Here is a 21,186-nt window from a genome sequence, read left to right as displayed (position 1 = left end):
TTTCATAACATATTACACTTACTGCTAATGAACTGCTCAGTATGAGCACTACAATAACACTTATTATAAGAATGAGAGGTCATTGCCAGAAATGCATATAATATAATAGATAAACAGATAGAAGATATTGAATAGAAGAAGAAGCAGTAATCTTAAATAAGATAATGATAATATTCAATGATAATGATAATAAAGAAGATGATTGAAGAATGAGAAAAGTTAGTGAATAAGTGATATAATATAGTGAAAGTTTCTTTGTAAGAGTATACACAGAATGCTAGCTGAATCAGAGATAGATTATACAATTATAAAATGCTAGTGATAAGCTAATCTACATGAAGCTAGAGTGTATAACATGATTACATGAGTGTGACTGAATCTGATAAGAGACAATATAATTCAGAAGAATGTATGATTATCAGATAATAACACAGTCACTTCTGAACTTACTTACAAGTGTAAAGAGGCCATAGCAGCCACTAATTAATTTAGCGTACAATATTACAATATATAAGAAGCCGGCGTACGCCTGTAATTGTACGCTGGCAAGTAACCTTTGAATCACATTCTGAATACTGAAGAGAAGCTACTGAAGTAATTCTTGCAAAACTTAATAGAAAAACTTCAATTTCTAAGTTATATAGAGTACTATCTCTATTATTATTATTATTATTCTTTCATTATACTCATATACAAGCGGAGCTTATAATGAGTTCTTGCATGATATTAAATACAGGTCAAGTGTTAATTATACAGAAGGAAATACAGGTGTTAAGATCATGCTAAGATAATAAGAACATAGAAAAATACAAAGAAGAGACAATTAGATACATAATATAATAACTTCTCAGCTCAGAAATATAGAGTGATTTATTGAAGTGATTTATACATGTCTGTATTTATTAGAAATCTGAGATGCTTGAGTTTCAGATTTAATGTATTCCCTGCAGGTTTCAAACTCACATGTCTTAGTTTCTCACGCCAAGGCGCTACTGAGTGACTGTATTAATCATTCAGTCACTGAGGTAGTAATATCTCTATTGAACTGTTTAGAAAAGGTTTTAGAAAAGATAATAGCTACTTAACTATCTTTTATAAGCTCTATTAATAATTCTCTTTTATTCAGTGAATAAATGAGAGATAGAAAGCAATGTTCTGTAATTGATACTGTTCTCTCAGTTATTTATAATATTTAAATAGCAAAGTATGAAGATCTGATCTCAACTACAGTTTTTATTAATATAAAAGAAGTATTTAATCATGTTTTAAAGTCAAAGTTAATTCAGATCTTGAAGATGTTAAAACTATCACTTTCTTTAATAAAATGAGTTAACTGTTTTTAAAAGAATTATACAACTATTCTTTGATGAAATGAAATAAGACAAGACTGAGATAAAAATAGAAGTACTGTAAGAATCTTCAATCTTACTTATTTTATTTGCAATATATACTGTATATCTATTCAAAAATAGAGATATGAAAATACTGCAATCTTCAAGTTATATAAATGATATTGATCTAGTCTACAGCTCAAAAATAATCAGAGAGAATTTGAAAGTGATTGAAAAAGCAGTAAAGAAAATCTTTGTTAGAGCAGATATCAATCAAATTCAATTTAATATGAATAAAACTAAGTTAATTCATTTCTTTTCTAGATTCAATGAGAAAGAACTATGTCTAACTCTTTTAAATAGAGAGATTAAACCCAGTTTAAATGTCAAATGATTAGAAGTATAGTTAAACTTCAAGTTGAATTTTAAATATCATATTTAACAAAGAACTATCAAGGGAAAAAGACTATTAAATAGCATAATCAGACTATTAAATACAGAGAGAGGTCTATTCTTCCAGACTATGAAACAGTTATATATAGCCTGTATTATCTCAGTAGCTGATTATTGAGTTTAAGTTTAATGAAATAATCAAGGAAATTTCACTGAACTCTTTCAAAGTCTGTAAAACAGAGCTTTGAGAAGAATTGTAAGAGTATTCAATTATCTTTTATTAAAGTAATGAAAATTGAAGCTTCAATTCTCTTTTCTACTATTAGATTTAAAAAGACCTGTATGAATTATACTCTGAGAGTTATAAAGATGAGCTTGAATGAAAATAAGTCTTCAAAGAAAATGTCTTCTCAACTATACAGACTATATTCACTGATTAAAAATGAATTTTCTTCTTTAAATATTGAAAAAGTTGATCATGAGAAGATATCTTTCTGAAGAGAAAAGCTTGAATCTTTTATAGACTTGTAAATAAGTAATCTATCTAAAGAGAAAGAATATGAACAGCATTTAAAGAGAATTTCTACAATTAATATAAAAGACTCTATTCTGATTTATTCAGATGACTCAAAAAATGAGAATTTGAATAGATTAGACACAGATATTACTTATACTGAAGATAATATTAATTTTATCTCAGATATCTGAAATTTAGACTGTGAATCTGAAGTCTTTGATACTGAACTATTTGTAATAGTAAAAGCTTTCAAACTTATTGAAATAAAATCTCACAAGAGAGGAAATAGTTTGAAACAGATATGAATATTCTCTGATAGTTAAGCTACTTTAAAAAGACTTAGAAATAGTTATATTTATAATAATTAAATGAATCTTGAACTGATTTTAAACTCTGTTTTGAAAATTCAAAAGAGAAGAATATTAAAGCTGATAATTCATCTGCACTGAGTTTCTACTTATATAAATATTCATAACAATGAATTGACTGATTCAGCTGTAAAAAGAGATTCAGAATTAAGTATATCTATTCAAAAAATTATGTTCTGATCTTTTATAAAGATAAAGATAAAAGAATTTTATTTAGATAAGTGAAATAAAAGCTGGCAGAAACAAAAGAAGAGTATATATTATTCAAGATTTGAAATAAAACTCAAGTGAAAATCTTGCTTAATTAAATGTAAAAAGAAAATATTCTCATCTATAATTGTAAGAAATCCCTCTCCTTGCGGATTCTTTACCTCTATTTCTATCTCTCATGTAATCAATAGAGCTAGCGGCCCTTAGCTACACACAACTATATAGACTGGAGTTCATGAATACTATTCACAACTCAGCTTGAATGCTATTATATATTTAATCTCTACATTTTATCTTTCTACTATGAATACTTCTAGTAGTTAACAGTACATATCATGCTAAGCTGTAATTATCTGAATAATCATCTATAAGCACTTATTCTTACATTTCAAGCTCAGTCAGTCAGCAATCATCTGTTATAACTGAAAGAACTAGAAACTCACATGCTTCAATCTCTGTGAACTCTACTGCAGACACTCAGAAGCAGTCATCTGAATCATGAATAACTCTTATAAAAGAAGTCTCAGAGAACTTACTAATCACTTATAGAATATTATTCTCTACATCTGTGACAGAGAAACTCTCTGAACTTATGAATAAATCAATCTCAGTGAAGAACATTCTTGAGCATCTTCTATGAAATTAAGCTATTTTTCTATAAGAAATGCTTACTATCTGTAAACACTCTTAAACTGAGTCTCTAGACATAATCTTCAGAGATATCTGTGAACTGAAAAGAAACTTTCTTAATCTGTGACTACTTAAGATCACTTATTGAATCATAATCTATAAAAGCTTTTACAAGTTTGTATTTAAAATTGACTTACAAGCCTGACTGTGTGATATGAAAGATGAAGAAGCTATCATCTATATAATGACAGATCTCTATTACACTGAAGTAAAGAACTGACTGAATTATCTAGAGAATGATTATAAGAGATTCTACTGATCTGTTCTTAAGACCTATTTAGAGAATAAGTTGAGAGACTCTGTGAGCTGAACAGAGAACATCTGAGCTGTGATTATTAATATTAGAAAAAGAGGTGAGAAATCTGATGAAAACTACTCACAGCACTTTATAGAATTGTGATATGAATTGAGATCTGTGAAAACAGAGTTCTGAAACAAGATCTGAATGATAATATTTATAAAGAGACTGAATAAAGATATATAGAATAAGCTCATTGAGTAAGACTCTAAGCTCTTGACTCTGAAGAAACTGATGACTCTCATTTATTACTTACAGATCACTGTGAGAGTCATAGATCTGTGAAGAGTGAATCACTGATCAGTCTCATAAGAGTCAGAATAACAGAGAACAGATTTGTCAGAAAAAGATGACAAGATATAGAGAGATTTATGTCAACTGCTGAGTAGAAAGAGAGAGCTTCACAAGCTCTTATAAATAAAGTATATAACAGAGAGATTAAGAAAAAGAGACTCTGCTTTATCTGTTCTAAATCAGAATATCTCTGTGCAAACTGTTCAGATAAATTAAAATAGAAATTTAAGAAGTTACAGATAGAGTCAGTAACAGTCTTCTTAAGAGTCTTAAAGCTGACACCTGAATCTGTTACTCTCTCAATGAAAATGCTTGCTTATAGAGAGAGACTGTGTCACAGTACTACTATTCTGCAAGTATGAGAAGTATTGATGAACTCAGAATCTCAGATTACTGTAATGTTTCTAAAACTTGTGAAGTGAATGAGCTGAAAGATGAAGACTGAGAATCTGCTCTTATAATAAGCAGAGTGTGAGAACTCTGATCTGAGAACTGAGAAACTTATAAGAGTCATCTTTGAATTGCAAGATCTCTCTGAAATCTGAAGAAAATTTATAAAAACTGTGATTATTGCAGACATCACAGATGACATGTACTTAAGACTTATATAACTTCAAAGACACAATCTGTACATAGCTGTCTGTGAGTCAGATTTATACTTCTGATCAGTGTTGACAGACTTACTTACAGAGATAGAATCAGTTAATGCTGTAAAGTTAATTAGAGAAGATAAGCTTATTTATATAATAACTTTACAAGTGTCTGAGAATCTTGTGATCATGAAAATCAAGCTTCAGATATCAGAGAAATACTGAGATCTTACAGAGATATTTAGCTTAGTAAAGACAGCTAAGCTTCTCTCTCACTGTGAGAAAAATCTGATAATAGATTTGATAGAAGAGCAGAAACTCTTCTGAGAATCAATCTATAAGCTCTTTTATTATGAGACAGAGATCTTACAGATCTATGTGAAGAAGAATCTGAAGAATGACTTTATCTAATCTTCACAGATCTCTGTGAGAGTCTCTGTGATATTTGTGAAGAAGAAGAATAAAGATCTCAGATTATATATAGACTACTGTGATCTGAACTTCAAGATAATAAAGAGCTGCTATTCTCTATCTCTGATTGAGAATGTAATTAACTGTCTTACAGAAGCTGTTATATTCACACAACTGAATGTGATTAATATATATATATAGCTGTGAATACAGTCTGAGAATAAATAAAAGACTGTCTTCAGAACTGTACTGAAATTGTTTAAATATTTAGTAATATCTTTTAATCTGACTAATATCTCTGCAGTATTTCAGTCTTTTATTAATAAAACACTTTATACATATCTGAATGTCTTTATAATAATATATCTGAATGATGTGATGATATACTCTATAAAGAAGAAAGAACACACTGAGTATGTATGAAGTGTGTTAAAGGTCTTAGATAAGATAGAACTGTATATTAAGCTTATAAAGTACAACTTCAGTATCTATCAGATTAATTTTCTAGAATATATAATCACTGCAGATAATATTCAGATAAAATCTTTACAGATTGAGACTATTCTATTATAACTGAAGTTAACTAGTATTTATGAGATTCAGATCTTTCTGAGCTTTGTGAATTTCTATAGACAGTTTATCTTTGTATTTATAAGAATCTTCTTAACTCTTACAGACATACTGAAGAATGAAAATAAGAAGAAGTCATTCTATAAATAGAGAATGAAAAGATTATTAAGAAGAAAGAATTATAAGAACTTTCTTATCTCAGAAGCTTATAAGATCTTTATAAAGTTAAAATAGATATTCACAGACACAGTGATACTGTTTCACTTTGATTTCTTACTCTTAATCAGATTGAAGACAGATGTCTTCTTCTTTATAATTTCAGAAATAGTCTCATAACTACAGTTAAATAAGAACTGAGTTTCAGTGATCTTTTTCTTACAGAAGATGTAATCTGTAAAGATTAACTATAACATTTATAATCAGAAGCTTCTTATAATAGTGAAATTCTTTCATCACTAATGTTACTACTTTGAGAATCTTATAACAGTGATTACTATTAGAACTGATCATGATAACTTATAATAGTTTACTTCAATTAAGAAACTCTCACAGCAGTAGATTCACTGAGTTCAGAGACTGAGTGAGTTCTGATTCAAGATAGAATATATTAAAAGAACTAAGAACTCAGCAGACAGACTCTCTCACAGATCAGACTATATTAAGAAGATCAGAATGACAGATATAGAGAGACTAGAGAAGACAGAAAAACTTTATAGAATACTCAGACTGAGTATTGTGAAGAGATTGACTGAAGAGTCTCTTAATTCTCTGTGAGAGAAGAGAAGAAAGAGAGAAAAGAAGTCTATATAACTATTTTCTACAACACTGAGAGTCAATACTCTGAGAATCTCTGTAAGAATTCTTGAAGAGAGTATTTATAATCTGAAGAGTTTATGAGCTTTGAGAAGTACTGTGAAAGACCTGATATAAGAAAAAACAGAGTATAAGTCTTTATAAGATCTTCTATTCAGATTGTCTGAACTGCAACTGAAGAATGAATATACTCAGTATATTTAAAAACTGCTTATAACAGAGATCAATCCTGTAGAAATAAAGAATTGAAAAGACTTAAATAATCTCTTATAAAGAGAGAGCTAGATTTATATATCTATGAATAAGTTTCTATGTATAGAACTTATTAAAAGATATCATGACTCTTCTCTAGTGAGTTATTTTACAGATACTAGAACTTATAAGTTGCTTATAAGAAAATACTTCTAACTGAAGATATGAGAACTTATAAAGAAGATAGTGAATTCTTGTACTATTTATCAGAATTCACAGATAGTACAGTTCAGACTATATAAAGAACTTACTTCTCTACTCATTCTGCAGAAACCTTGAGAACAGCTAGAAATGAATATTCTTATAAGTCTCTCTGAAAGCAAGAACATATATGAAGCCTGCTTTAACAGTGTACTGATAATAGTGAATCACTTTATCAAGATAACACACTTTATACTTATCTATAAGAACTTGAAGTTAAAGAATTTAACTTATATCTTTATCTGTAATGTGATCTGATTGCATGAATTATCTATAAATATTATCTCAAACAGAGAATTAATCTTTATAGAAGAGTTCTGATCTGATCTGATAACTATACTGAAGATCTCATGAGATCTAAGTACAGCTTTTTATCAACAGACAGATGATTAGATAGAATATCTGATAAGTATATTAAAACAGTATCTGCAATGCTTTGTCAATTATAATCAGAATGACTGAGTATATTGATTACTACTCACAGAGTTTATATATAATAACTCAAAGCATGTTAGTATAGATAAAACTCTCTTTGAGATGCTCACTGAGACTTATTCACAGATAATCTTGACAAACCTGTGAGAGTACACTATAGAGTGTGATAATATCTGTGAATAAGCTGAGAGAATTCAGAATATCTGAGAGAAAGTCTGTGAATTCTTGAGAAAGACTTAAGAGTATCAGAAGAGATACTATAACTTCAAGCATATTATAAAAAGTTTTAAAAAAGATAATAGAGTCTGACTGAGTCTAGAAAACATTATTATATGAAGATCTAGTAAGAAGCTGAATCTCTTATAAATAGAGTCTTATAAGATTGTGAAGAAAATTAGTTTACAGTTCTATAGATTGAAACTGTTATCTAAGTTACAGATATACAATGTTTTTCATGTCTCTTTACTCTGTAAATATAAGAAATTCTCAGAAGAGAACTCTGTGACTTATCACTCTATCTATGAAGTACTAGAGAGTGAAAGAGAATATCAGATTAAAGAGATTATTAACTCAGAGAAGTGAGATTATAAGCTCTGATTCAAGATTCAGTGATAAGAGTATTCTGATAAGATAAATAAGTTCACTTGAGAATTATCTGAGTAGATAAGATATCTGTAGAAGCTGAGACATAACTTTTATATTATAAATTCTGATAAGCTAGAATGATATAATCTTCACTAAGAACCTGATTGTAATAAAGATATTAATACTATTATTTATAAACTCTAGTCTATAAAATAATGAGTTTCTACTGAGATGAACAGTCTGCAGCATATATAAGAGAAGAAGAAATCATATTCTTATTAAAGCTAAAAAATAAGAAAATAAACAGAGCTGTGAACACAATTTAGAGACTAATAAAGAAAAAATAAAGAAAACTCATACTCACATTCTCAATATTTATAATACTTAATTCTCTTATAACTATTAATTTCTCTCTTCAAAGAAGTAGAGTGTATTATATCTATGATACAGATAATTATTACATTTAATATGAAGACTATCAGAAATGCACAGACTTCAGAGAAGCTGAACATCAGAATGTATACAGTTATAGCAGAATCTTGAAGACTGATTATCTGCATATATAACTAGATATCTCTTATGAAGCTGTGTCTACTTCTTCAGTTATACTGAAGTATTCAGTCTGAAAATAATTAAGACACAGAGAGAGAGCTCATCTGCTCAGATCAACTCTTATTATGAATTTATAGTATTCACATTGTCTTAATTATCTGAATTTTACAGATATCTGAGAACTCATCTCTCATTAATAATGAGATTGCAGAAATGCACTGCAGTATGAGAATCATTGATAGAGAATCTAGACATATTCACATATATCTGATCAGAGATTGTGTGAGTAGAAAGAGAGTGATTATAGACTTACAGAGCTGCAGAAGACACTGATAATACAAAGAGCTTTATAAAAACTATCAGTTAGAGTCTGTAAGAAATTACTTATAAGAAGACTTACAGTAAAAAAGAGAACTGTGCTGCTTGAAGTCAGAAGCTGGTCTGAAAGAGATAGAGAATTAATTACTGATCTGAAGATCAGATGCAGTGATAAAACTGAAGAGAATGAAGACATAGTTATAAATAGTAGTATCTCTGCTTCATCAGTCAGTAAAAAGTGATCAGAGAAGTTATAAGAACACTTATAAGAAGCTCAGTAGTGATCAGATATTATTTATAAAGATATTGAAATTGAAAAATTTTTATTCTTAAGAAGTTCTTGAATTAATATACAGATATTATTAGAAACTCTCTCTCTCTATCATCTGAATGAAAACACTTTATAAATGAATGAGAATACTTATAGTTATGAGAATGAGAGCTGTTACAGAAAAAGAGAAAAGAAGATAAGATTTCACAGACAAATCTGAGATATTTATACTACTCTAGAGAGATTTACTTACACTATGAGTGATTCTATAAAATAGTCAGATCACTCTAGTAAATAAGAGTAATTATAAATCACAGATCTGAATCTTTCTATGTGACTATAAAGAGTGATTACAGACTGTGAATATCTTGATTCTATAATTCTACAGAGTTGATAAAAGAATGAAAAATTCCTCACAATTCTACAGTGTTAAAGAATAATGATTTATAAGAATAAGTGAAAGATTAACTTATGAATACTTCTCTTTAATAAAGATAATTTCACAGAGAGTGATTCATCTATGAGATGAATCTGTATAATGATTACATAAGAATCTCATGAAAATAATTAAGAGTCAACTGAAACTCTTCTGTATAAAAGATATGAGATGAATCTGTATAATAGTTAGAGAAGAATCTGTAGATTATAAAGAATCTTACAGAATAAGAAACTAAGTGACAGACTCTTTTCTCTTTATAATAACAAGAGATTTTTCCTCACTGAGATTTTTATAGATGTGAAGAATTTTTAATGAGTATCACTGCAGTGCTGAGCTGATTCTATGAAGTCACTCAGTGAAAGACTTCATGAATAAAGTCTTAGAGAGAGAGAAGTATATAAGAAATTCTGCTTCTTACAGATTCTTTATCTCTATTTCTATCTCTTATATAATTAATAGAGCTAGTGACTCTTGACTACACACAACTATATAGACTGAAGTTCATAAATACTATTCATAACTCAGCTTGAATGCTATTATACATTTAATCTCTATATTTTATCTTTCTACTGTGAATACTTCTAGTAGTTAACAGTACATATCACGTCAAGCTGCAAACACCTGAATAATTACCTGCGAGCACTTATTCTTACAATAATACAGCTGAAACTAGAATATAACTATCTTAAATCTTATATATAAAGATTTGATAATAGATTTAATTTAATAGAATACTCATTCTGTAATACATGAGAATTCTGAGTATCTTATAATACACTGTATATTATATAATAGTCTCAGAGTCAGATTGAAAGAGAAGTATAATCTAAATTAATTAAATATAAGATTCTTATTCTTAACTGATATAGAAATTAAATACTTAGTAGACTTTCTATCAGAAACTCAAGCAGCTATAAGAAAATAACTAAATTCAGAAATATCTGAATATGAAGAGAAGGAAATTAATTAGATATAGTCTGTTAAAACAGCTATATACTATCTTTTAATATTTTGTTTTATTACAGTCTCTCTTTACTTTACTTTTTTCTTTCTATTCTTTTCTATCTATCTATTTAATGTGTCTATCTTTAAGACTGTATTCTTTTTTCTTTTATTATAATATTGTCAAATGATTTCAAAGTATCAGAAGATGTTAAAATACTGTAATTTATAAACAGTTTTTATATTCTGAGCTAGAATTTTCTGATTTTACATATCTGAAATTACTGAATGTATAATAGTTAACTTTATAGATATAGAAAAAACTCTGAGAATTAAAAGTTCTCAGATAGATATCATAGTCTCTAACTAACAACTGTATACATTTATAATTGAAGAATAATAATAATTATTATAATTTCAATATTACTCAGAGTTACTGTAATATTATATTTATACTTATATTTAAAGATTATTTTATGTTATTATTAGACATAGTTATATTATTCATTAGATGTATAAAATTGAATGAAGTGTAATTATATAAATATCTTATATATTTAGAGTATTAGAACTCTTAAATCTTTCACTGATATTTTCTTTATAAGATTTTATTATCTTTATAAAATCTTATTATAAGATCAGAGTAACTAATAAGCAAGTTTCTATTTAAGAACCTAGTTATTATTATTATTATTATTCTTTTATTATACTTATATACAAGCGGAGCTTATAATAAGTTCTTGTATGATGTTAAATGCAGGTCAAGTATTGATTATACAGAAGAAAATACAGGTATTAAAATCATATCAAAATAATAAGAACATAGAAAATATAAAGAAGTAATAATTAAATATATATGATAATAACTTTTCATTTCAGAAACATAGAGTAATTTGTTAAAGTGATTTATACATCTCTGTATTTATTAGAAATCTGAGGTGCTTGAGTTCTGAATTTAATGTATTTCCTGCAGGTTTTGAACTCACACACCTTGGTTTCCCATGCTAAGACACTACCAGGTGGCTGCATTAACCATTCAGTCACTGAGGCCTGAGAACTCAGTGTTCACTTAACTATTTAGTCATTTTTCTATTTCTTACATATTGTTACACATTCAGATATCCTCTTAATAAGTAATTATTTCTAATGAGAAGATAATTGTAAGGGGCCTACGCCGAATAGATCGGTATAATATATAGGTCTTATATAACAAAGTGAAAAATGTTAGAGAAGGAAAGAAAGAGAAAGTGCGGGAATCAGCGATCAGAGTGGATATTTATATGCGTACGCGGTGGAGCTTCGGGGCGGAAGAATAGGAATTCCATGGGTTTTTCGGCCGAGGATCGGCGACTGAGGATCGGAGCTTTCGGCGGAATCTGTGGAGTGTAATGAAATAGTCTATATGATTGATCGGGCCCAGCCCGCCACAATAATGAATAAGAATAATTATTTCTAATAAGAAGATAATGAATGTTTTTCAAGTATAAGAGGCCTACACTTAATAGATTAGTATGACATTTATAAGTCTTATATAACAAAGTGAAAAACATTAAAGAAGAAAAGAAAAGAGAAAGTGTGAGAATTAGCAATCAGAGTGAATATTTATACACATATGTTAATATACACAGTGAAGCTTCAGAGCAGAAGAATAGAAATTCTGTAGGTTTTCAGCTGAGAATCAGCGACTGAGAATCGGAGCTTCAGCAGAGAATCAGCGACCGAGAATCAGAGCCTCAGTAGGAATCTGTGGAGTGTAATATGATTGATCAGACGCAGCCCGTCACAAGTTAATTCTCAAATTCAATAGAAATCTAGTGTTACTGTTCTCAATCCCTTGCAGAATCTATTGAATATTAAGGTATTAAAACTAGATTTAATATATCTCACTGTGCAGAGATCAAAGACTCAGTCAGACCTTGAGATATACTGATTTTATAGTTGTTGATGTGCTGTTGACTCGTTGTCCACTGATTATGTATCAAATACTGTTGCCAAGGTATCTTTTTGTATTTTTCTGCCGGGGATGGGCCAGATTGAGAGGGGCGGTACAAGGGTGAAACTTGGTGTTGATGTCTTGATACACTGAAGACAGACAGGGTTTTCGCGGAGGTTGCACTTCAGATGTGTCTGTTGATTATGTGCTTGATATTATTGCCGAGGTATCTTTTTGTATTTTTCTGCTGGGGATGGGCCAGGTTGGGAAGGGCGGTACGAGGGTGGGACTTGGTGTTGATGTTTTGAAACATCAAAGATGGACAGGGTTTTCGCGGAGGTTGCTTCTCAGATATCTTCACAATTACAGATCAGGGATCTTCCAAAATCAAGAAGATTGGCGCATATGGCTCGGTCTCTTCACCTTACAATTTGTATGGCAATTTGGCCCGGGGTTGTGGTGTGGTAGGGGTGAATGGGGGATAATCCCACACAGGAGTTTCGAACAACGTCTGGTTCATGTTTGGATAACTCCACCACCACACGGGGTATGCGGTCGGCGATGGGGTCAAAATGCTTGTATGATTGAGGGCTTTTCGATGGATCTATTAGCGGGTTCTTATTCGAAAAATCGAGCAAGTTCGTGGTGGAGCGGTTGATTGAAATATAATCTCATACAGAAGTTTTAAATAATATCTGATATGATTTGTTTCTACACTATTATGTTTTCCAGATTGTCTCTTGTAGCTTTCCACGAACTTTCTATTAAGCTTGACACTACTCTCTGTCACTCACTATTTTATATGTTGATGCTAGCAGCTATGTTTCTGTTTGTTGTGATTTGAAAAGACTGATGCATTTTTAATCGTGAGTCAGTTTCTATTCCTAGATTTCAGAATTATGTACAATGATGTCATTGAGAAATTTTGTGTCTTGGCAGTGCGATCAGAAGTAAGCATGAATGAGACTCAGATTGAAGCGTGTCTGAACAAAGAAGTTTATGAGATAAGAAGAGTAGGTAGACAGCATGCTCAAGCAAGGAGCTCTCTTAGGCTAGAAATACCCTTCCACTTCATTACAGGTGTAGTGAAATTAGTGAAACAAAAATTAAAAAAAAAAAAAAATGTGCAGTACAGGCACGAGAATTACAATGTCAAGAAAGGAAATTAGGAAATTATTGATCACAAGTTCAATGAATCGGTCATTTCAAGTCTTGTATCTCAAAGACAGTCTCAATGTGTTGAAGCTCTTTGCTGAAACAAGTTGACATCACTTTTCTCTTTCTTACAATGTTGGTGGACGCATCGGAGAGAGGCTGCTGTATAGTGGCCAGTTCAAAATCAACCACCCTCACACGTTCGCAGGCCTGGTCCCATAGTATATTTCGCGGCTCCGCGTCGCCATGGAGAATCCCCCTCGAGTGAATGGCTTGAAGGGCACGGCATACTGTGGACCGTTTATTCGCGGGGCTAAGCGTTCCAGCTTTTTCGATTGATTCTCCCGCCCAACTCAGAAGTAAAATATGGGTGTGGATTTTTTCTTCATGGTAATAGGGGCGCTTTGGCTCCAATTTGACAACACCAAGGCAGACTGGGATGCATTCGCCTTGAAGGTCTCGGAGCTGATTGTAGACCTTCCTTTCATGCTGGAGTTTATCTTTATTCTTGGATTCCACGGCCTTGGCGACCAAGGTGTACCCATGCGATGAAAGTCTCACTTTGAGCAGTGTGCCGCAACTTCCTGCCTTGTAGAGTGGACAGCAGTCAGCATCTGGGCCACGATCTGTGGCAAGTTGCTTCTGGACAAGAGCACGGAATTCGCCTGCCTTGATCCGGTGCTTCCTGTGAACCTCGTAGTTGGAGCACGTGGGATCAAGAGGGGTGTTGTCCCTAAGCGCGAGGAGACATCGCTGAGAGCAGTATGGGCGAGTCTTGATGGTCAAGGTCTCAATAGCATTGGGCATCCGCTGGGTGCCCTCCCCATGTCCTGGAGTCTCTCTGGGCTTTGCAGACTGGATGTGACCTCCTCTTCTGGCTCGGCCACGGGGCCCGGAGTGCGGTGTAAGGGAAGGGGATGGGGGAGGAGACGGCGAGGGGGAGCTTGTCGCTCGGCGTTTGTTTTCAGAGGGCCGACATCCGGATCGCAGTGTCATTCTGAAGGGAGAAAGGTTGTGAGAGCGTCTGCCGTGGTATAATGGAGAGGCATGTTTCAGGCGAGCGGCAGGTGGAGTCTGGTCTAGGATGTCGGAATACTCCACAGGCCAGACATCAAGCTCATCAGCAGCATCACTCCACTGCTGGGAAACTGGTGGTGAGGTCAATGCTCTGATGGTGAATGCCAGGACCTGCGCGACAGCTGTCCCCTGAAGATCATCATCATCGGTCCCCTTGACATCCCGACCCGGTATGCAAAGCGCACACTGAACTGAAGATGGATCATCTGAGATGTACACAAAGATGAAGGCTTCTCCAGTGCAGACATAGCCGTATCGTACACGTTTCTGCACCATGTAGGAGAAGAGCTGGGTGATGACTGCAGCGACAAGTCTTCTACAGCAGAAGATAACATCCTCAGACTCCTGATTGATCACATCCCAGGCAGGTCGGATCTCTTCCCTCAATCCTGTAGTCATCTCAGCCTGCGTGAGTTTGTGAGGCGCCTTATATTCGATCGCGATGGCGGGGATGTGATCATCACCATCCTGGTGGTAGATACAGAAGCGATCCGCTTGCCCTCTTGTGACTGCGGTGGGCTCCTTTTTCTTCTGACCTCTACTCTTAGCTTTGGCCGATGGTGCAGTCTCTGAGTTGATTGACAGGTCCTTCCCCTCTCCACTCAGCAAGCTCTCCTGTGGACATCCTACATTTGTATGGCTGTCAAAGGTGATTGAGCCTCGCAGTCCAAATGCCTCTTTGAGACTTATGTCTTCAGTGATCTGGTCAACAATATTGCGAACCTGGTTCTCCACTGTCTCTCGTTCATAGTATCGAAGATCTGATTCTGCAGTGATCGGGCTGAGGACCTTGCAAACATACTCAAGCTGATGTTTTGATGGAAACTGCTTTTTCATCAGAAACAATGGATGATCATTGAGAATCCTCCAGACTGCCTCCTGCTTAGCAAAGAACTTGTCACATATTATGATGCGCGAAGGAACCCTCCGATTAGCTGGCTTGGTTACAATACCCTGAGTGGTTCTTGTTGGGTCTGTCACGATGCGGATTGCGAGTAAGAGCTTGTGGCAGTTATGGAGGAAGGGCAGAAATGTGGTAGGCTGGGTATCTGCAGTAAGGCTCTCTGCTTCTTCGCGTCGTCGCTGTTCCTCTTCGCGTCGTCGCTGTTCCTCTTGTCGTAGTCCTCTTTCCTTTTCCGCCTGTGCTTCCGCAATTTCTCGTAATGCCCGTTCTTCTTCTCGTAATGCCCGCTCTTCTTCGAGTTCAGCCAGTAGCTGTTGTACTCGGCTGTTCATTCTGTGACACTGTTCCTACCAGGCCAGTGCAGGCAAGATATTGAGTTATAAAACTTCGCTATGGCAGAATGTAATAAGGATTTTTAGAAGTCCTCAGTGCAAGGGTAGCAGCACACTGAAGTATTGTTCTTCTTTGTTGAGATGAGTCACTTGACAAGAAGTAAACAAATGATACGGAACATGAATCTGTTGTATTTGTTGGCCGTTACGGCCGTCGCGGTTAGCGATCCCACTAGATCACGTGACCCACCACTATATTATGTTCTTGTAGATAGATCTATTAATAGTAATACAACCTTTAACTATTCTACAGGTTATAGCCTGAATGACATGTTTTTCTTTTTAAAATGTTGTATCAATATTTTTGATGAGAATAGTTCATCTTTTTTAAGAAAACTCTTACTTTTTATTAAAGATATTTTATTTTCTCTGAATTTACTAATTAGTAAATTTATATACTTTTGAAAAAGTATGTTCTCTATTATGAAGAATATCTTTTTTTTTTTTTTTTTTTTTTTTTTTTTTTTTTTTTTTTTTACATATCTAGAAGAAGTAGAGTTATTTTAATATAAGTAATATATCTATTACTTCAGAGTTCAGCTTAAGGCTTAAAATCACTTACTTTACTAGATAACTTATTAATAGAATAATTACTTATTATGAGAAAGTTTCTAAGTTATAAGATGAGACTGATATTAGTTTTTATCAGAGTATAGAATTTAATAATGAAATAATAAATATAATAAGCTGTGTTTAATCAATTATATAAACTATTTTATTACACTTTACAGATTTCTACTACTCTGATTCTCAGTCACTGATTCTCAGCTGAAAATCTACAGAATTTCTATTCTTTTACTCTGAAGCTTCACTATATATATTATTATATACATGTATAAATATTCACTCTAATTACTAATTCTTATACTTTCTCTCTTTTCTTTTCTTCTTTAACATTTTTTACTTTATTATATAAGACTTATAAATATTATACTGATCTATTCAGTATAAATCTTTTACACTTGAAAAACATTCATTATCTTCTTATTAGAAATGATTATCTCATTTATTATCTTCTTATTAGAAATAATTACTCATCAAGACATTCAAACATATAATAATATATAAGAAATAGAGAAATGAATAAATAGTTAAGTAGATACTAAGTTCTTAGATAGAAGCTTACTTATCAGTCACTCTGACTCTGTAACAAGATCTTACAAAGAGAATAAGATCTTATAAAGAGAATATCAGTAAAAGATCTGAGAGTTCTGATACAGATGTATAAGATATTTATATAATTACACTTCTTTCAATTTCACAGATATTACATATCTGATAATTAATATAATTAATCATATCTAACAATAATACAGAAGAACTTTTAAATATAAGTATAGATATAGTACTACAGTGACTCTGAGTAATGTTAAAATTATAATAATAATAAATAGCTGATATGCATGCAACTTAATAATATTAATATAAAGAGATTTAATAATTATCTTAATAAAAAACCTCTGTACAGACAATTTCAATATCAACAGAATTAAATATAAATATAATACAAATATTAAAAAAAACACTTAAATACTTTTATATATTTTAATACTTCTGACCTCACTCTCTATTCATTATAAAGATTGAAAATGTTTATAAAACTAAGTATAGATGAAGATATCATCAGTTCACTAATTAATTAAGATTAATATATTAATGAATAATTGAAGAATTGCATGAAACAGAAGTTTCATTCATAAATAAAAGCATATAAATTAGCATTATAAATATCTGATAATATCATCAATTATCTTGATATTCTGTTTTAAAACACTGTTATACAATAGAAAGTATTAGATTAATTACAGAGTACTTAACAGAGAAACACTTCTCTTATAATATTTATTTCTAACTTCAATATCAAGATTCTAGAAGCAGATAATTAATCTTGAGAGAATCAAATGAAAAGAACCGCAACGGAGCCTTGACGCGGCCGGGAGCGTGACAATTCCAGTGATCAGTCTAACAGAGCTCTAATAACTGAATGATTAATGCAGCTATCTGATAGCATCTTGACATGAGAAATCAAGACATGTAAGTTCAAAACCCGCAGAAGATACATTAAATTCAGAACTCAAGCATCTCAGGTTTTTAATAAATACAGAGATATACAAATCACTTCAATAAAATTACTCTATATTTCTGAGATGAGAAGTTATTATTATATATATTTAATTATCACTTCTTTGTATTTTCTATGTTCTTATTATCTTGATATAATCTTAACATCTGTATTTTCTTCTATATAATTAACACTTAATTTGTATTTAATATCACACAAGAACTTATTATAAGCTCCACTTGTATATAAGTATAATGAAAGAATAATAATAATGATAATAATAACAGTCTAACAGGCACTGATTCATTCTTTAAGTAAGAAGACACTGATCTTTCTCTTAAGTAAGAAGATACATAGATTAATTAGCAGTTAAAAGTAATATATTCTGATTAATTACAGTTAATATATACTTTATGTTAATATTGATCAGTGACTTCTTCAGAAGTGATCTCAGAAACTTAAAAGTCTATTTGAATAACAGAGACTCTTACTTATATATAGATATTTAAGTCTACTTAGTTTATAGTAGACTGATCATGTGACCGTGTCTGAGACCAGGATTAAACTTTACAGTTGTCATGTTGTCTAAAAGCATTACTTCTGGTCATGGTTTATATTCATCACATTGATTCCAAATCATGTTATTTCAAATATTAAAGGTCTCAGATTCACTTTTCAAATAAAAATCTAGTTCTGAATAAAGAATATGTTTAAATTCTTAGTCACATTTTCATTCTGATTTCATTATTGAGAATGACATTAAATGAGATCATGAAATCACTTCTCACTTACATAATATCATAACATAGTGCTCATTTGTTGAAAATTCAACAGAGAGTATTATCAAATATTATTACTTTTCTAAACACAGATCATAATTCATATAATTTTAATTATAAAAAAAACATAAAATACAAAAAAAAATAAAAAACAAAAAACAAAACAAATATAAGAAAAAATCACATTAAAAAAAAAAAAAAAGAAAAGAAAAAGAAAAAAACAAAAAATAAAAACAAAAAAAATCAAGATCACAGAGCCACAGTATCTTTAAAATACTCACTTCTCAGAGTCTTCACAATGTTTATCATCAATCATGTATCTCTCACAGTGAGAATAACACAGCTGCAATGAGTTATTGTCTTAACATCATCTAATAAATAATCAGTATATATCTGTATAAATGTGAATAATTAGAAAACATACACTTAAAAAGTATGGCCAGGGTGAACTCTGCTGCTACTTGAATAGCATCAAGGACAGAATGCTGAAATCAATGATTTCTCTCATCAATTTCACAGATAAGATATGTGAAGATGATCTTGAGAAATATAAGATTCTCTGACTTCTGATAAAAACAGATCTCATGAAGAGACTCTATTTTCATGATATCAGAGACTGAGTGTTATCAAAAAGTGTTACTTTCATGCAATGCACATGTACTTACTGCAGTGATTCACTCTCTGCACATGTGACTGAGAGTTGCAGCTTTCTCACACTGCATGACTCTCTCTGAGATGCTGCTATCAGTTTGCAACTCACACAGTCTCTCAGTTCAGCACACACTGCATGTATACAGCCCTGCGTGCTGGGACCATGTTGGTCATTATAGCCTGATATGGTACTCGCTTTTCATGAGCCATGTTTCATTTGAGAGGGAGAAGAAAGACATGACTGTTGTTTTATTGAGAGAGAAATGAATAATTAGTATTATTGAATTATTTTAATTCATCTGCATTTAAAATTTGATTAGTTTATACTCTTCAATTTGAGAGTTTCTATGAGTGTTTTAATAGTTTTCATATCAGCTTGAACTTAGTGATGAATTGAAGAAGAAGAGAAAAGAGAGAAGAAAGAAATGAGAATAACTTATCTTTATAATATAAAAACAGAGAATTGCTGTAATCATTCTTTCTAGCAACAAAGATCTGTTTTCTGCATGTATCTCTGATATAGATTATATAATAAATGCATACAAAGAATATCAATAGTGTATGTATTGAATGAAGATAATGTTGCTACACAACACTGTAGTAATTTCTGTACATCTCTGAAAGCTGTTAATAGTTTCTTTGTCTCTTTATGTTTGATAAGTCAATAATATATTTCAATGCACTCTCTCTTTCATCATCATCATCATCATCATCATCATTATCATTATTATTATTATCATCATCATCATCATTATCATTATCATTATCATTATTATCATTATCATTATCATCATCATCATCATCATTATCATCATCATCATTATTATCATATCATTGCCTGTCTTCACTCTCTCTCAACACTCATTAAAATTAATTATGTCATCTCTCTTCAAATATTCTGCGGTTCTGCGGACCATCAAGGCGCGTGAGCACTGTCACAGATTGAAGAAAGAGAAGAAGAAGGCATTCAAGCACAGAGAGACAGATCATAAGACACATTATAATGCCTCAAAGAGGCTCTGCAAGAGAGTAGAATGATAATAATTTTAAGTAATACTTCTGATAGATTTAGACTGAACTAAGTATAGAAATAATGTGAATGACATCATCTGTGAGAGATTGAAAAAGAAGACAGTGAAGAGTCTCATGCAGTAGCAGTGAAATCAGAAGAAGTTCTGAGAATGATTTGAGATCAAGATGAAGAGAGAGAGAGAGAAGAAGAGTATTACTGCAAATAAACAGCAGCAGAAGAAGATTAAGAAGATATTAAAGTAAGAGACAAAGAAGTTAAAACTGGTAAGTTTTTATTGAGAGATAATAATTTTTGATAACACTTCTGTTCTCTAATTGATTAGTAGAAGCTGACAGAGAAGAAGGGGATTGAGGCCTTGTTCAGGTCTCAAATGCACTCCATGATTCAGAACATTGAGAAGACAGCCCTGCTCTCTGAGCATGTCAATCTGCTTACTGCTGAGATGAAACCTGAGACAGCAGACCAGAAAATGCAGGATTTTGAGATGCAGGTTGACCTGGCTGAGAAGAAGCAGTGAGAACCCTTCTCTGAGAAGACAGTGAAGAGAGATTTTAAGATGATTATCATCTCAGATGAGGAGGAGAAGAAGAAGAAGAAGAAGAAGAAGAAGAAGAATGAGAAGTGAATTGTGAAGAATAATAAGAAGAATGAGAAAGAGAAGAAGTAGATTTTTTTCTTTTTATATTAGTTAATTATAAGTTTAAGTTTTTAATTATTAAT

At 31.7% G+C, this 21,186-nt stretch overlaps 2 protein-coding genes across 5 annotated transcripts; one reads left to right on the top strand and one right to left on the bottom strand.

Annotated features, from left to right (window-relative positions):
- Positions 1–11,989: 11,989 nt before the first annotated feature.
- On the bottom strand, positions 11,990–16,051 carry BDCG_06644. 4 transcript variants are annotated; one of them, XM_045422396.1, is made up of 3 exons: positions 15,599–16,051; positions 13,091–15,517; positions 11,990–13,004 (listed from the first exon to the last, which is right to left on the bottom strand). In XM_045422396.1, the coding sequence occupies exons 1-2, from the start codon at positions 15,879–15,881 to the stop codon at positions 13,614–13,616; spliced, it is 2,187 nt and encodes a 728-aa protein (XP_045281781.1). In that variant the 5' UTR covers positions 15,882–16,051; the 3' UTR covers positions 11,990–13,004; positions 13,091–13,613. The 4 variants fall into 4 exon arrangements, with proteins under 4 accessions (XP_045281781.1, XP_045278043.1, XP_045281780.1 ...); XM_045422393.1 differs by having other exon boundaries at positions 13,091–16,051; XM_045422395.1 differs by having other exon boundaries at positions 12,071–12,224; positions 12,368–16,051.
- Positions 16,052–20,630: 4,579 nt separating this feature from the next.
- BDCG_17354 (uncharacterized protein) lies at positions 20,631–20,983 on the top strand (the record flags this gene model as incomplete). Its single annotated transcript, XM_045426493.1, has 2 exons — positions 20,631–20,704; positions 20,830–20,983. The coding sequence occupies 2 exons, from the start codon at positions 20,631–20,633 to the stop codon at positions 20,981–20,983; spliced, it is 228 nt and encodes a 75-aa protein (XP_045281778.1).
- Positions 20,984–21,186: the final 203 nt, after the last annotated feature.

The sequence above is a fragment of the Blastomyces dermatitidis genome (genome assembly GCF_000003525.1).
Source record: "Blastomyces dermatitidis ER-3 genomic scaffold supercont1.7, whole genome shotgun sequence".
NCBI lineage: Eukaryota > Fungi > Ascomycota > Eurotiomycetes > Onygenales > Ajellomycetaceae > Blastomyces > Blastomyces dermatitidis.
Note: the sequence above shows the minus strand (reverse complement) of the source record. Positions and strands in the feature narration are given on the sequence as shown.